The sequence below is a fragment of the Vulpes lagopus genome, chromosome 4 (assembly GCF_018345385.1).
Source record: "Vulpes lagopus strain Blue_001 chromosome 4, ASM1834538v1, whole genome shotgun sequence".
Lineage (NCBI taxonomy): Eukaryota > Metazoa > Chordata > Mammalia > Carnivora > Canidae > Vulpes > Vulpes lagopus.
This window is the reverse complement of record NC_054827.1, coordinates 18486036-18503195: the sequence shown is the minus strand read 5'-3', so window position 1 is coordinate 18503195 and position 17160 is coordinate 18486036. Positions and strand designations below refer to the sequence as shown.

Below are 17160 nucleotides of genomic sequence, written 5' to 3'. Positions count from 1 at the left end.
AACTACACCAGGGCTGATGTGTTTCCTGTTAATGATCATGAAGAATCTGCAGATTAATATTTAAACCAGGGATTCAAGCCTCTCTATCCAATCTTCCCCCAAATTCTAACACCAAGTATATCCATCTTAATCTTTATTTCCTTACTTTCCCAACACGACACGACTGCCATACTCATTTTTATATCTTGTAATCTTTACTGTCTTATGTTCACATCTCTGTTCCAATTGCAGGAAATTTGACTCAGGGTCCAATTTTTCCACAATGTCCTCTTCCTTAATAGGAAGAGGAATGCCTATATTATGAATATTTTAAAATCCACATAAAACTATTAGAAAAAAATTAGCCTCTGTCTACCTATAAGACTATAAGTTCTCCAAGACCAGTGACATTGCCTTCTATTTCTTTGGTCTCCAAAAAATGAAAGCTGTTATGTTTTATCCATGTAAAATGTTTTTAAAAACAAAAACCCATCTTCACTGTAGGATATTTCTTAAAAAATAGAAGTGAAATTACCTATACATTATAGTGCTCTGTAACCAATTTTTGAACTTAACACAAGCTTAATAAACTTAGTAAATTTAAAAACTTCCTATCTTTCCAAGGCATTAGCTACCCCTTTATATTGCTTTAGTGGCTTCAAAAATGTCACTGAAATGTCAGTGAACATAATTTCAACAAGTGGTTTAACTTAAACAGGTGTTGCTGAAATCATTCAGGTTGTTTCCAATTCCCCCTCCCCTTCTAAACAACTTTGAAAGGCAATTTTAAAAAAATCAGTATTTTCACTTTAAACAATTCTGATAAAAGGAATTCCTGGGTAGAAGACTTTTTTTTTTTTTTTTTTAATTCATGAGAGACACAGAGAGAAAGAGAGGCAGAGGGAAAAGCAGGCTCCATGCAGGGAGCCTGACATGGGACTCGATCCCAGGTCTCCAGGATTAGGCCCTGGGCTGAAGGCAGCGCAAAACCGCTGAGCCACCCAGGCTGCCCAGTAGAAGACTTTTTTATACCCCCATTGTACCTCCAGAAAGGCTGTTGTAATTTATACAGCCTCAGTACTATGTGTGTGGTACCTGGTCCTCACTCATACACCAAAACCAGTATTAGTTTTAAAAACACACAAGCTGGGGATCCCTGGGTGGCGCAGCGGTTCGGCGCCTGCCTTTGGCCCAGGGCGCGATCCTGGAGACCCGGGATCGAATCCCACATCGGGCTCCCGGTGCATGGAGCCTGCTTCTCCCTCTGCCTGTGTCTCTGCCTCATTCTCTCTCTCTGTGACTATCATAAATAAATAATAAAAAAAAAATTAAAAAAAAAAACACACAAGCTGGTTCAACACTCGTAAAACCATCAGTGTGATTCATAATATCAGCAAGAGAAAAACCAAGAACCATATGATACTCTCATTAGATGCAGAGAAAGCATCTGACAAAATACAGCATCCATTCCTGATCAAAACCCTTCAGAGTGTTGGATAGAGGGAACTTTCCTCGACATCTTAAAAGCCATTTACGAAAAGCCCACAGCAAATATCATTCTCAATGGGGAAGCACTGGGAGCCTTTCCCCTAAGATCAGGAACAAGACAGGGATGTCCACTCTCACCACTGCTATTCAACATAGTACTGGAAGTCCTCGCCTCAGCAATCAGACAACAAAAAGACATTAAAGGCATTCAAATTGGCAAAGAAGAAGTCAAACTCTCCCTCTTCGCCGATGACATGATACTCTACATAGAAAACCCAAAAGCCTCCACCCCAAGATTGCTAGAACTCATACAGCAATTTGGTAGCGTGGCAGGATACAAAATCAATGCCCAGAAATCAATGGCATTTCTATACACTAACAATGAGACTGAAGAAAGAGAAATTAAGGAGTCAATCCCATTTACAATTGCACCCAAAAGCATAAGATACCTAGGAATAAACCTAACCAAAGAGGTAAAAGATCTATACCCTAAAAACTATAGAACACTTCTGAAAGAAATTGAGGAAGACACAAAGAGATGGAAAAATATTCCATGCTCAAGGATTGGCAGAATTAATATTGTAAAAATGTCAATGTTACCCAGGGCAATTTACACGTTTAATGCAATCCCTATCAAAATACCATGGACTTTCTTCAGAGAGCTAGAACAAATTATGTTAAGATTTGTGTGGAATCAGAAAAGACCCCGAATAGCCAGGGGAATTTTAAAAAAGAAAACCATATCTGGGGGCATCACAATGCCAGATTTCAGGTTGTACTACAAAGCTGTGGTCATCAAGACAGTGTGGTACTGGCACAAAAACAGACACATAGATCAATGGAACAGAATGGAGAACCCAGAAGTGGACCCTGAAATGTATGGTCATCTAATATTCGATAAAGGAGGAAAGACTATCCATTGGAAGAAAGACAGTCTCTTCAATAAATGGTGCTGGGAAAATTGGACATCCACATGCAGAAGAATGAAACTGGACCACTCTCTTTCACCATACACAAAGATAAACTCAAAATGGATGAGAGATCTAAATGTGAGACAAGAGTCCATCAAAATCATAGAAGAGAACACAGGCAACACCCTTTTTGAGCTCGGCCACAGTAACTTCTTGCAAGATACATCCACGAAGGCAAAAGAAACAAAAGCAAAAATGAACTATTGGGACTTCATCAAGATAAGAAGCTTTTGCACAGCAAAGGATACAGTCAACAAAACTAAAAGACAACCTACAGAATGGGAGAAGATATTTGCAAATGACATATCAGATAAAGGGCTAGTTTCCAAAATCTATAAAGAACTTATTAAACTCAACACCAAAGAAGCAAACAATCCAATCATGAAATGGGCAAAAGACATGAAGAGAAATCCCACAGAGGAAGACATGGACATGGCCAACATGCACATGAGAAAATGCTCTGCATCACTTGCCATCAGGGAAATACACAATGAGATACCACCTCACACCAGTGAGAATGGGGAAAATTAACAAGGCAGGAATCAACAAATGTTGGAGAGGATGCGGAGAAAAGGGAACCCTCTTACACTGTTGGTGGGAATGTGAACTGGTGCAGCCACTCTGGAAAACTGTGTGGAGGTTCCTCAAAGAGTTAAAAATAGACCTGCCCTACGACCCAGCAATTGCACTGTTGGGGATTTACCCCAAATATTCAGATGCAATGAAACATCGGGACACCTGCACCCCGATGTTTCTAGCAGCAATGGCCACAATAGCCAAACTGTGGAAGGAGCCTCAGTGTCCATCGAAAGATGAATGGTTTCTAAAGAAGATGTGGTTTATGTATACAATGGAATATTACTCAGCAATTAGAAACGACAAATACCCACCATTTGCTTCAACGTGAATGGAACTGGAGGGTATTATGCTGAGTGAAATAAGTCAATCGAAGAAGGACAAACAGTGTATGTTCTCATTCATTTGGGGAATATGAATAATAGTGAAAGGGAATATAAAGGAAGGGAAAAGAAATGTTGGGAAATATCAGGAAGGGAGACAGAACATAAAGACTCCTAACTCGGGGAAACGAACTAGGGGTGGTGGAAGGGGAGGAGGGCGGGTGTTGGAGGGGAATGGGTGACGGGCACTGAGGTGGACACTTGACGGGATGAGCACTGGGTGTTTTTCTGTATGTTGGTAAATTGAACACCAATAAAAATTAATTAAAAAAAAACACACAAGCGTGAAAAAAACACAAGCATTGTTAGCACATTATTTTAATTAGCCATTTGTAAACCTTTTCATGTTTCCTAGCCCTTCATGTTTTTTCTTTTGTGTCTGTCCATTTATTTGTCTATTGCTGGGGTCATCTTTACTTGCTGGTTTGAAATATGGAATGTGTTACATGTGCAGTCCCAGTTTGTTGTTTGCTATTATTGCTTATAATTTTTGTGATATAACCGACACAGAACATATTAGTTTCAAGATCGTTGAAAAATGATCACTACAATAAATCTACTTATGGTTAGCGTCCATCACTGTGTTTACAATGTTTCTGACAAAAGGGAAGTATAAAACTTTTGTTGTCATAATTATTCATCTTTTCTTTCGTACTAATGTTCCTGGAAGAGGTCTTTTCTATCCAAGTCGATATTCTTAGTGTTTCTTATCATCCTATTTTTTTGTTTAAAACTTCCATCAATATGGACTATATTTGTATGTAGTATGTAAAGTGGGAATCTAGCTCCTGCTGAAAAGAGATCCTTTGTGTCCCAACAAGATTTGCTAAATAATCCACACTTTGATGTGAAACACTAAATTTATCACATATCAAAACAAAATCTGCTTTTTAAGTAGGATAAAAGTTATAATCATAAACCAACAGTGAAAAGATAGGCTCATCCCTTTTCTCACCAGAGGAAATGCTGGCTATGTGAGTATTACCTCATCAGAGCAGGTTTCCAACTCTCAACTGTTTCCTAACACTTGGAAATAAGGGATACAAAAAAGCAACCTTATCCTCCTGTGCTGTATTTAGTAAATGGGTATGCAGAGAGCAGTACATTTCCTAGTCTCCAAGGCAGACACTGTGGCTCCTGAGCCTGATGATCTTGTGTAAAATACTTAGGGGACTGGATAAATACATCTCTCATGCTTTGGTATCCCAAACAGCTTTAATGTGTGGTAGAACCAAGGTAATTATAGTATGTGGTATGTGGGACATCTTCCTTCTAAAACCATGTTTTATTTAGAATCAATGTTGGCTAAAATCTTTTAGCATCAGATTCTTTAAATAAATTACAGCAGCTAGATCCCAGGAGGATGGTTCTTGACTTTAGGTGTTTTTTCCTACTTGCTTTGAGAATAATTAAACATCTGTAAAAGAACTCAGAATAAGTCACTAGAACCCTAAGCAATGGAAAGGGTTATCATTATCACGATCCCTAGCCCCAGAAGCAGCTACCATTTGAGAGCTTTTTATACAAAAATTCTATGAAGCCAAAATTACTTTTATACTGGGAATTATTCCTACAACATTCTCATATTCCCAAATGAGAAATCTGAGACTTGGAGAGGCTTGGAAACCAGCTTAAGGTCAGGACACAAAAAGAATGTGACAGGACCAAGATTCAATCCAATATTCAATGCCTCAAAAGTTTATTCTCTTTCTGCTCCTCTTTATTGCCTAATGTGATAATGGAAGTGTCTGAAGTAACTGTTGAAAAGTTAAACTAAAACAGTGACATATAGTTTTCAACTATTACATTAGCCACAATTTAAAAATAATACCCAATGTTAACCAGAGTATAGTGAAGCCAACACTCTTCTGTTGCAATCATGGTATACAGGTATATGGAGATTTTAGAGAGTAATTCACTTGAGTGAAATGACTATAAGATATGCAAAGGTATTGATTTGTTTAAACTACTTTTAAGAATCTATCTCAAGAAACTTCCCCAAACTTTGAAAGAGAGACTTGTCCATCATAAAATCATTTATGTGACAGAGGTGTCTCAAATATTCAAGAGGAAGAGTTAAAAATTTCTGCATTGTCTAAATGTAGTAGTCAATAGAAGTGATTACTCATGTTAAGTAACAAAACAGGACATAAAGTTATCTGGATTTATTTAAAATCACAAATTTAAAAAAACTATTGGGTTGATGTTTAAACCTCTACATGCTAAACTTTTTAGAATTTAGTAAACTTCTACAATTAAGTGACCATTTTACTAAAACAAAATATGAAGAGATGGCCAGATTAATCTTCACAACTATTTGTTGCTAAAAAAACAAAAACAAACAAAAAAAAGCCTATCTCAAAGCCATGGTATAGTTATTTAAAATTTAATGCTCAGAGGAACATGTTTGCATGTGGAACATTGTCTTCTGTATCATCTAAAAGAGCATTTGCAAGCAGAATATAAGGAAAGTCAAGGTGCTTTGTAGTCATAGAATACTATAGCAGAGAGAAACCTTAGTGATCATTCGTTTCAATTACACAGAAAACTATTATCAGAGAGGTTACATGATCCACCCAAAGTCACTGGCTACTTGGATACCACTTCTTAAAATCAAAGCTGTTTTTCCAAAAGCCAAAACACTGACTTTTCCTCAGTGGGCTCATCATAATGCTAGGTTAGTCTTAAATAATAAGTAACTATCAGCCAGGGGGAAAAATGGAAAATCATGTTTATGAATTTTGAAAAATACATGTTCATACCACATAATATAGATTAAACTGCTATCCAGATCCCTTAAAAAATCTTCCCCACTGCAATTATTATAACATTAGTTATTAAGGGTTAATTGGAGACAAGAATTCTCTATCATATCCCTCATTTCTACTCCATAGATAAAGGCTTTGCCAAAGAAAACCACAATCTGATTCCTATTTTCCACTTCCTTTCTCATTTATTCAGGAGTTAATTTGCCAATCTGATAACCACACTTGTCAAGGGTTACTGATACATCAAGAGTCAATGATATGCTTTGGAAATAAGGCATGATGTAAGTCCAACATTGTATAAAGGAAAAATGCAAAGAGTTTATTGTAGAAAAGTCTAATGCAAATAGTTTATTGTAGAAAGGGAATAATATACTGGGATTATTTACTATGCCTCTCAGAAAAAAATATCCTTTATAACAGTTTACATATAGACTTGAGACATGAAGAATGTCTTTCCATATTTCAGATTTAACTGAGATTAAGATTAGCATATTACATTGATTTAACCAGCACTTTTATTGTGACCAATATCAATAGCACCTTCCAAAGCATAGAAAAGTTGCATACAAATATTCACAAAAGAACTTACTGAAAGAAACTAAAGAAGATCAACACATGATATTGTAAAAATGAGAATACTCCACAAATTCATCTACAGATCCAATGCAATGTCTCACAAAATCCCAGCTGACTTCTTTGCAGAAATGGACACTGATTCAAAAGTTCACATAGAAATTCAAGGAACCCAGAATAACCAAAAGAATCTTGAAAAAGAACAAGTAAGAAAATTCACACTTCCTGATGTCAAAAGCTTATTATATACCACAGTAATCAACAGTGTGGTATTAGCAAAGAGAAACACGTAGATCCATGGGATAGATTTGAGAATACAGAAATAAATCCTCACATTTACAGGCAACTATTTTTAACAAAGGTGCCAAGACATTTCAATGAGGGGAAGACTACTGTTTTCAACAAGTGGTGCTGGAACAACTGGATATCTATGTGTAAAAGAATGAAGATGGACCCTCCACTTCATTTACAAAAATGAACTTAAAATGGATCACAGTCCTAAGCTGAAGAGCTTAAAGTATAAAAATGTTACAAGAAAACATAGGCATAAACCTTGCATCAATCAATGGCTTCTTCCATGGAACATCAAAATCAGAGAGAGGATGAAGGTGGCCGAACGGGAGGATCCTGAGCTTACCTCCTCCCCCAGACACACCAAGGCTTCAACTACATGTACAACTTTCCAGGAGAATGCCCTTAAAACTAGTAGAACAGCTCTTCCACAAAGATATAAAGGAAAAGCAAGATCAAGATAGGCAGGAGAGGCAGAGAGACAGTTTGTATGGGACCCATACCTCCAGCACAACAATACACAAGCAGGAGGGATTGCCCTAGAGATGCTCCCTGACGAGCAAGGCATTCAAGCCTCCAGCCCTGGAGCCTGGTACCAAGAAATGAGTACTCACTGAAAATCAATGAGGCTTAACTCTGGGAGAGCTGGAGGGCTGCAGAAAACCAAGACTCCATTCTTAAAAGGCCTGCACACAAACTTACTTGATCTGAGACACATCAAAGCAGCAGTTTGAGAAACACCTGGGCTATATATGAAAGAGATGTGCTGACTGATTTTAGGGCATGTGCCAAAGGTGCAGGGATCTGCAGGAACTTTCTCTGGGGCAGAAATGCTAGCAGGTACCATTTTTCTGCCCTCCTAACTAGCTAGCCTAACACTGGTGGGTACCATTTCTGACATTCTCCCTCTATATTACTAGCACCACTTGGCTACCCCAGCACCCCTCTGTGGATGTGCCCTGCTCAACATACCCATAACAGAAAACACACCTCCAGCCTACTGGCTCTACCTCACCTAGCAGGAGATCCCAGTTGGGACAACGGCCTCCCTCCCCCGCAATGTATCAAGGAGCTTTTATCTGCAACATCTAGCAAGTAGCCTCAGACAGCATGAAGCTAAAGCAGCTCCTGCCAGGAACTGGAGGGAGACCAGCTCCACCCACCAGTTTGTCCACAAGAGTAGTGATCCAGTGAAAGGGGAATGAATACATAGCCCAAAAAAGAAAACACCATGGAGCACCTGCTTCTGATGCTGGGGGACTTGGGGCAGTGTTTCCAGGCGCCAGAGGACACTTTTAACATAAAGCCAATCCTTCAAGATCAGGAGATAGCTGATCTACTGAATACATAGAAACAAACACAGATAGACAAAATGAGACAAGAATAGGTTTTTAAACAAAAGAACAAGACAAAACCTCAGAAAAAGAACTAAATGAAACAAATATAAGCCATCTACCTGATAAGAGATCACAGTCCTAAGCCTAAATAAAACTGATCTAACACCAGAGAAATATGGAGGAACAGAGTGAGAACTTCAATATGGAGATAGATAACATTAAAAAAAAAACCCCACAATCATAGCTCAAAATACAATAAATGAAATGAAAATACACTAGAGAGAATCAGCAGCAGATTAGAGAATGCAGAAAAATGGATTGTTGTTCTGGAAGACAGATCTAGAAGACAGAGTAGAAATGATCCAAGCTCACCAGCACAAAGAAAAAAAATGTTTTTAATGAGGATAGTTTAAGAAACTTATGAGATAATATCAAGCAGACTAACATTTGTATTGTGGGGCCCCAGAAGGAGAAATAAATGGGAATATAGATTTTATTTATTTATTTTTTAAATGGTTCATTTTTATTTTTTTTTTAATTTTTATTTATTTATGATAGTCACACAGAGAGAGAGAGAGAGAGAGAGAGAGAGAGAGAGAGGCAGAGACATAGGCAGAGGGAGAAGCAGGCTCCATGCACCGGAAGCCCGACGTGGGATTCGATCCCGGATCTCCAGGATCGCGCCCTGGGCCAAAGGCAGGCGCCAAACCGCTGCGCCACCCAGGGATCCCAGGGAATATAGATTTTAAAAACAAAGGGAAAATTACTGAAAGTAAGAGCTGGTTCACTGAAAATATAAAAATTGATAAACCTTTAGCCAGACACTTCAAGAAAAACAAAGAGTACCCAGATAAAGTCAGAATGAAAGAGAAGTTACAACTGACACTACAATGAACAATTATATGCCAAAACACTGAATTATTTAGAAGAAATGGATAAATTCCTACAAATATACAATCTTCCAAGACTGAATCAGGAAGAAATAGAAAATCTGAATAAACCAATTACTACTAATGAAATTGAATCAGTAATCAAAAAGCTCCCAATAAAAGTTGAGGAATAGATCATTGAATAGATACATGCACCCTTATGTTCAGTACAGCATTATCTGCAATAGTCAAGTATGAAAGTAACCTACATGTCCATCAATAAATAAATGGCTAAAGAGTACATGGTACAGATATACAATGGAATATTACCCATAAAACGAATGAAATTTTGCCATTTGCGACAACATAGATGGACCTAGAGGGTATTATGCTAAGAGAAACAAGTCAAACAGGTAGAGATGATTTCACTTATATGTGGAATCTAAAAAATAAGAAATGAACAAAAGAGATAGATGGTAAATATAGCTGACCCTTAAGAAATCCAGGAGTTAGGAGTGCTGACAATCTCCCAGGCGAAAATCTATATACAACTTCTGACTCCCCTAAAACTTACCTATTAGCCTACTGTTGACTGGAAACCTTACCGATAACCTAAAGAGTTTATTAACACATATTTTTTATGCTATATTATATATTATATTCTTACAATGGAGTAATCTAGAGAAAAAATGTTAATAAGAAAATCATAAGAAAACACATTTACACTACTATACTGTATTTATTGAAAAAGTCTTAAAGTGGACCCATGTAGTTCAGATCCATGTTGATCTGGGGTCAACTATAAAAGAACAAAGTGGTGGTTGCCAGAGAATAGGGTGGTGGGGGGATGGGCAAATAGGGGAAGGAGATTAAGAGGTACAAACTTGCAGCTATAAAATAAATATGTCACAGGGATGTTAAGTACAGCATTGGGAATACAATCAATAATGCATTAATAATTTTGTATGGTGTTAGATGGTAACTAGACTTATCGTGGTGACCATTTGGCTATGTATATAAATGCTCATTCCATTATATACCTGAAACTAATATTGTATGTCCACTCTACTTCAATTTAAAAAATACAACAAAAGCCTAAGCAATAAAAGAAAAAATCAAGGGATCCCTGGGTGGCGCAGGGGTTTGGCGCCTGCCTTTGGCCCAGGGCGCGATCCTGGAGACCTGGGATCGAATCCCACGTCGGGTTCCCGGTGCATGGAGCCTGCTTCTCCCTCTGCCTGTGTCTCTGCCTCTCTCTCTGTGTGACTATCATAAATAAATAAATAAATAAATAAATAAATAAATAAATAAATAAATAAATAGATTCTGATTCTTTAAAAAAAAAAAAAAAAGAAAGAAAAAATCAAGTAACTGGACCTCATCAAAATTGGAAATATTAGTGCTTCAAATGACACTATTGAAAAAGCCGAAAGAGTGGGGAAAAATATTTGCAAATCATTTTCTGATAAGGATCTGGTATCCAGAATATATAAAGAACTCCTACAATTCAACAGTGCAAGTAATTTTTAAATGAATAAACATTTCTCCCAAAGAGGACATACAAATGGCTCAATACCATTAGCCATCAGGGAAATGCAAATAAACAAAACAAAAACCCCAAACCACAGTGAGATACCACCTCATACCCATTAAAATGGCTATAATAAAGAAAGATAAAAACAAGTGTTGGTAAGAATGTGAAGGAACTGGACCCCTCATACATGGTGGTGGAAATGTAAAATGGTGCAGTCACTTTGGGAAACATTCTGGAAGTTTCTCAGTTAAACAGAGTTATCATACCATCTAGCTTCCTATTAAAAGTTATCTGATTTTCTAACATAAAATCATTCTAAAGCACATTAGCTCTCTTTTTCTCCCAAATACCAGGATGTGCCAGAAATTTAAAACAAAAGAAAATAAAAATCTCAATGTGTATAAGGATACTTTTTGTGTATTTTTAATTAGAAAAAGTTTAGTAAAAATATTTGAACTCACGCCACTGGAGACCTTTAGAATTTAAATCACTCTGGATGGCTGAGTCTTCTCTAGCTTTAAAAACTTACAAAAGGTTAACAAATTGTGATATAATTCCCTCACGCATCCCTGTTTAAGCTGAGAAACTGGACACAATTTTGAAACATCAAGCATATTAGTTATTCCCTACATAAATATATCAATCCTATTTTCTTAAATTACTGCCTAAATACAGTGCCTCACAAATTTATACCTCCTGCCGAGCTTCCTGAAGAAAAGGGCCTTGTTCATTTCTGGCTCACCATTTTATCCCTAGCACTCAACACTGTCATAAGCATGGTAAACCATAGTCAGTGTGCTACAAAACCTTTCTCCCTTTTAAATTGCTGTTCTAACCTTCAATGCATTTAGAAGGCACATAACTGTCTTATGAATAAATAATAAATTAGAGAATGCAGTAGTATATGGGGACCTGGTTAGCTATCTCGATCAAATATAGGAACTGTAGTAAAGACATTTTATGAGTTTTTAAGGCTTTTCAAGAGACAAAACATTTAGATTCCCAGTAGTGCTTCAAATAGGTGAAGCTGTTTTAAGGACAGATGCAAGTTTGTTCAGAAGCATAAAAAAGAACAGAAAAATGTTAAGGTGAACTGTTAAAAGGTGTTAAAACCTGATGCTAAGGTTTAGCAATGGAAGACTATACAATTTTAAAAGAGCATTTATTGTGAAAAAGTATATTCTCCACTTTAGATCACATTTTTAAAAATAATTTTAAAAATCTAAAATTATCTGTTATTAATAAAACGTCCTTTTGCATCCAATAGCTGTTAATCATGTTGACCAAATTTTAAACTATTCTGGTCCAAGTCATCAGCAGTTAAATTCATGCCACAAGCCTGAAATTCTTTCAATTTTTAAGCAAAAATAGTGAAAATTATCACCTAAATACTTGCAACAATAACATGACTTTACAAAAAGATTCTTTTTTCTCCTTCCATATTTAAAGTTGTCACTTACCCACATTAAAAGCTGTAAATAGGTTTTTTCTTGAGGGACCTAAAAAATAAAAAAAAAATTGTAAAACACACATTTTAAGTGAAATATCACACAAAAATTAGCCATTTAAAAATATTTTCTAAAAAAAATATTTTATACACAAAAACAAAACAAAAATATTTTCAAAACAAAGAAAGTATTTTCAAAAACAATCCACTGTCTACATTTTAGGTTCCAGATGAGAAATACCACTGAAATACAATCAACTTTATCAAGTACACTCTAGGTATAAAATGATATTCCAAATAACATCAGGATGTTAGTTTAAGGGTGATATGAATTCACTGTCACAAATTAAATATGATACAAAAACTAAAGTATTTTTTCAGTCAAGAACAGCTGGAATACAAATGTTAACCGTACTGAATTTACACACATATTACACAATTTATGCTATCCCACTGCTGACAGAGCAAAAAAGCAGGGTATTTATGAAAGGCAGCAACTAGTGTGTGATTTCTAAAACTGCCAGCCATTAAATCCAATACACCCGCTATTCAGCTATGAAGGAAAAAATACTGAAACTTTTTCTCCAAACTGACACAATATGAAACATAACTAGGGGATCCTTTTGCAATGGGTATGTCTATCAAACCACCATACGTATTACAATTTTGTTAATTATACATTAACAAATATGGCAAAAAATACAAGTGGTGGTGGTAATACATACAGGGCTACAAAGATACGTCACTAGAAGAAAACTAGGAATGCTTCTACTTGACCAGAAATTGTCATTTCCAGAGCATAATCTGGAAATTATGTAAAATTATGTAATGAGTAATCTGTAGATTACTTGTTAGAATAGCTGCCACATTCTATCTATAGAATTTTACAGAGACCATAATCTCTTAAATATGTGAATCTCTTAAATATGTGGCCATCAAGGGGCACCTGGGTGGCTCAGTTGGTTAAGTGTCTGACTCTTGGTTTCTTTTTTTTCTTTCTTTCTTTCTTTCTTTTTTTTTTTTTGACTCTTGGTTTCAGATCAGGTTATGATCTCAGAGTCCCCGTGTCAGGCTCCATGCTTAGGAGCCTGTTGAGATTCTCTCTACCCCCCTCCCCTAGCCCCTCCCCCAGCCTTTCTTTTTCTCAATCATCAATCTTTTAAAAAAATATGTGGCCATTATAAATAAAAATCATTCATTCTCAGTCAAGTAAAATCTTTGTGATTATATAAAAGCTTTCAAATTCAATAGCAAGAAAAGCAACTCTATTCCATAAAGTTGTCAGTGGAATCAAAGTCCCAATTCTCTGAAGTTATTTAGCATCAAAGTATGACATCTCTTTTTAGTTACTGGTGTTTGTGTAGATATTAGGGCTTTATTATTGTCAATAAAACCTGTAGATTCACATACTGATGTGATTCCAGGAAGAATGGCATCCCAGCAATGGGTCATCTGATGCACTAGAAACGTATTTAAGACCATGCACAGATAATAACCTGCTGGTACACTGAAGAATCTTTTTGCCAGTATTTATGCCTATTTTCTCTTCAATGGTGTAGAAAAGAGAAAGCATGGATATGTATTACTAGGTGATTAACCTCAAGTTATCATAGGATTCTTTACATACATTCACACACGTGGAGAAGGATGAATAGCAATGGACACTCTCACACTGCTGTGAGAGATTAAACCTTTCTGGAAAAGTGCTGAGTAACATATTAACAATTTCAAAAAGATTCATACAGTTTAACCAGTAATTCCTCTCTCAGGGATATCCCATCAGAAGTAACTAGAATCAGAAAGGAGGAATGCTTACACTCAAGAGATGTTTGTTCCTCTCAGTGTTATGTGCCACAGTAAAAGTCAGAAATAGTCCAGGAACTTATGGAATTGGAAAACAGAGTAGGTCATAGCCATCAAAAAGGAAGCAGCTTTTGTGATAACGCCACACAATAAAAAGAGCAGAGTGTACACGCTGCACCCTGAGAAAAGTGGAAGAAATGCAACAGCTATCTGTGGTTGATGGAATGAAAGAGGACCCTGTCTATTTCTCTGTTTTCCTGGACATTAAAGTGGGCGAGTGTGTACCACTGTGGCTACTGACACATTCAGTCATTGTTAAAAGTAGAGGAATTGCCAAATCAAAAGGCTAATTCATACAGGCTAAAAAAAGAGGGGGTCCTTAACTACAACTCAGGATCATAACCTGCTGACTTGTATTTCCCTTGAACATAAGGTGAAACTGAGATATATAAAAGTCGAATGACTTCTTGTACATGGTGTCATCGAGGCAGATATTCTTCAGTCATATTTGACAAGATGTTCTCTGTTCCAGGCTGGAATACTTCTCTTGCCTCCCTGTCAGCTCACTTACACAAACCACTGCATTGTTTTCATGAAACTGTTTTCTAATTGAAATTGTCTATTAAGAAAATATTCGCAATCTGTTTTTCCTTTGTTTTTATGACTAAGAGAAATCAAGAAAATTCATTAGATAGGTCTTAACCTAGATATCAGGGTAGGGTACATACATATTTTAAATTCCTCCCCCCCAAAATCATTAATTGTTTCTTACTCTATAACTAAGCAATTTCGTCCTGTTAAAATTGGAATACTGGAAGATATTTTTCCTGTTACTGATAAGACATACATATCCCAGAGTAACTACAGTAGCTGAGATCTATTAAGTAGCATAAATAGAATACTTTTCTAAAAAAAACTAATGAACCATCACCTCTAATATGGGTCACACATATCAGAGCTCAAGTTTGTCATCCATAATTCTTTCAGTTAAGCAGTCTTTCAATTCCCTAAGCATGAATCCAACTTCTAATGGGCTTCAGATGCACTTGAGATTTGGTGATAAAACTGCACATTAAGTATATATCACATATTTTATAAACCTGAAAGTCCTTCATAGTCACGGCAGTTACCGAGTACTACACCAAGGGAAAGAACAGAAAAACAAACAAACAAACAAAAAAAAACATGGCTTGGACCAAAGGTGGGAAGTAAATTATGCATTTCCATCTCACTGTTCAACAGCACTAGCTTAGAATAATTTAATTCTGGAAGTCTCATTTATTTTTACCTTATACTTGTGTTCTATCTCTTAATTTATATATGTCAAGTTTTAACTATAAAATCTACCCACTCTCAGAAGAAGAGTTCCTTTGCTGTAAAAATGTATCGTGTCTTTTTTCAGAGAGACTCTGTAAATAACTGTTCAATATACCAGGAACCTAGCTGTCAAAATTTAACTCTCTACAAGGTAAGGACTTAAAAAAGTCTTGTCTTCCCTTTTTTCACTGCAATGAGGAACATACCTTTCGGAGGAGTTTTTAGTAAGTGTGCATGAGCTCTGGATACCAAAGGCTTTAAATATAAGGATCCCGAGGAACCATTCTGAAATGCTGGTTTGGGAGGTTTTTCTTCGTACTTGATGACAGCGGCATTACCAGCTGCAACAAAACAGAAAAGTGCATTTTATTTATAGATAAATAGAGCATCAATTTTCCAAAATGTATTCCTTCCTCCATGAATTAACAAGTGTTCTCTAAGCATCTACAATGTGCCAGTCATTACTGCACCTTGGAAATGTAATGATTGATAATATGTAGCTCCTGTCCTCAGGGATGCAAGGTAAATGCTACAACCAAAGCAACCATACATCCTGGCATAATCCAAGTTTGAAGTATATGTTTTCCAGTTGAGCTTTCATCCCCAATAAAAGTTGGAAGATAAATTATATGGCCATCCATGCCATGTAATAAGCACGCCCGAGGTACAGGTAGGAAGAGCATCCATCTTCAAGAAGACAAGGCAGATGTGCCAATAATCTAACATAATAAACACAGGCAGCCAACTGTGTTAATAATGTGGGAACAACTAAAAAATTAGTCTTTCCTTAAAACGCCATCTAAACTCACCATTCTCTATAACTAAGTCATCTTTGAAAAAGTACACTGTCCAGAAGTTTAGCTTCTATAAGGATTTTTAACATTACTGTTTTGTTTTTCCTAAGGGATCACCATGTTACACAATGCTCAAGCATAAACCCAGGACTTGGTCCTTTTCTCTCCATAGCCAAGAAAAAAAAAAAAAAAATCCAAACCAAAATACTTGGGAAAAGTTTTCTGGTCCCCTTCTCCTATAAAAGTTGATCTTTTTATCCATGTTCCGTTACTAATCACACAAACCACTGGCATTTTCATATACCTATAGACTCACTGGGCCAGAGGGGAAATCTACAGGTGCACTCATTCACTACCTGGTTCTCAAGATTAAGCTCCCTGCCACCAACCCAGATTGGATTTTTTATCATCATTTTCAATGGTGTTCAAATCTTAGTTCTAAGCATCCAGTTCTATTCTAATATTCAACACATAATCATACATTTATCACCAGCCTCGATTCTATTCTTCATCTCACATTAGAAAAGGGTAAGATTCTACTTCATTTATAACTGTTGTAAATTTGAAAGCAGAAATTTTCGCTAGGTTATACCATCCTAACTCCTTCAATAGTGTTTATAGATGCCACAATTAAACCTGTAAAGACATGTTATTCTTCCCTGATCTACATCAAGTCACTCTATAATGAACCATCTGTCCCTTCTTCCTGTGACCATGTAACCTTTCCAATACTAGGTCATATCAACAGAGTCTTCCCTCCTACTGAGAGATCTGTCAACTTCCTATTTTCCTTTCCAGTTCTCTTTCTCCAGAACCCAAAGACTTGGTTTTTCTCAAGCTTAAAATTACAGGGAGCTAATATAAATAATAATAGTGAAGATACAACTACTATAAAATTCAACATACTTTTTAAAGGATGGATGGAATAGGACTTCACAGTCTTAATAGAAGCAAAATTTCATCAAAAACCTATCTTAACAAAAGCAAATTTTCATCAAAAACCTATCTTAAGGTTTTCATATAAAATGGA

The 17160-nt window shown here is 36.4% G+C and overlaps 1 protein-coding gene across 3 annotated transcripts in view; it reads right to left on the bottom strand.

Moving 5' to 3' along the window:
- MTUS1 (microtubule associated scaffold protein 1) overlaps window positions 1-17160 on the bottom strand; it is a 168044-nt gene that overhangs the window by 59702 nt on the left and 91182 nt on the right. For all 3 annotated transcript variants that reach the window (XM_041753070.1, XM_041753067.1, XM_041753068.1), the window contains exons 4-5: window positions 15543-15677; window positions 12230-12268 (exon numbers count right to left, since the gene is read on the bottom strand). In XM_041753070.1, coding sequence (XP_041609004.1) covers window positions 12230-12268; window positions 15543-15677 — 174 coding nt within the window. The remainder of the gene's footprint in view (window positions 1-12229; window positions 12269-15542; window positions 15678-17160) is intronic.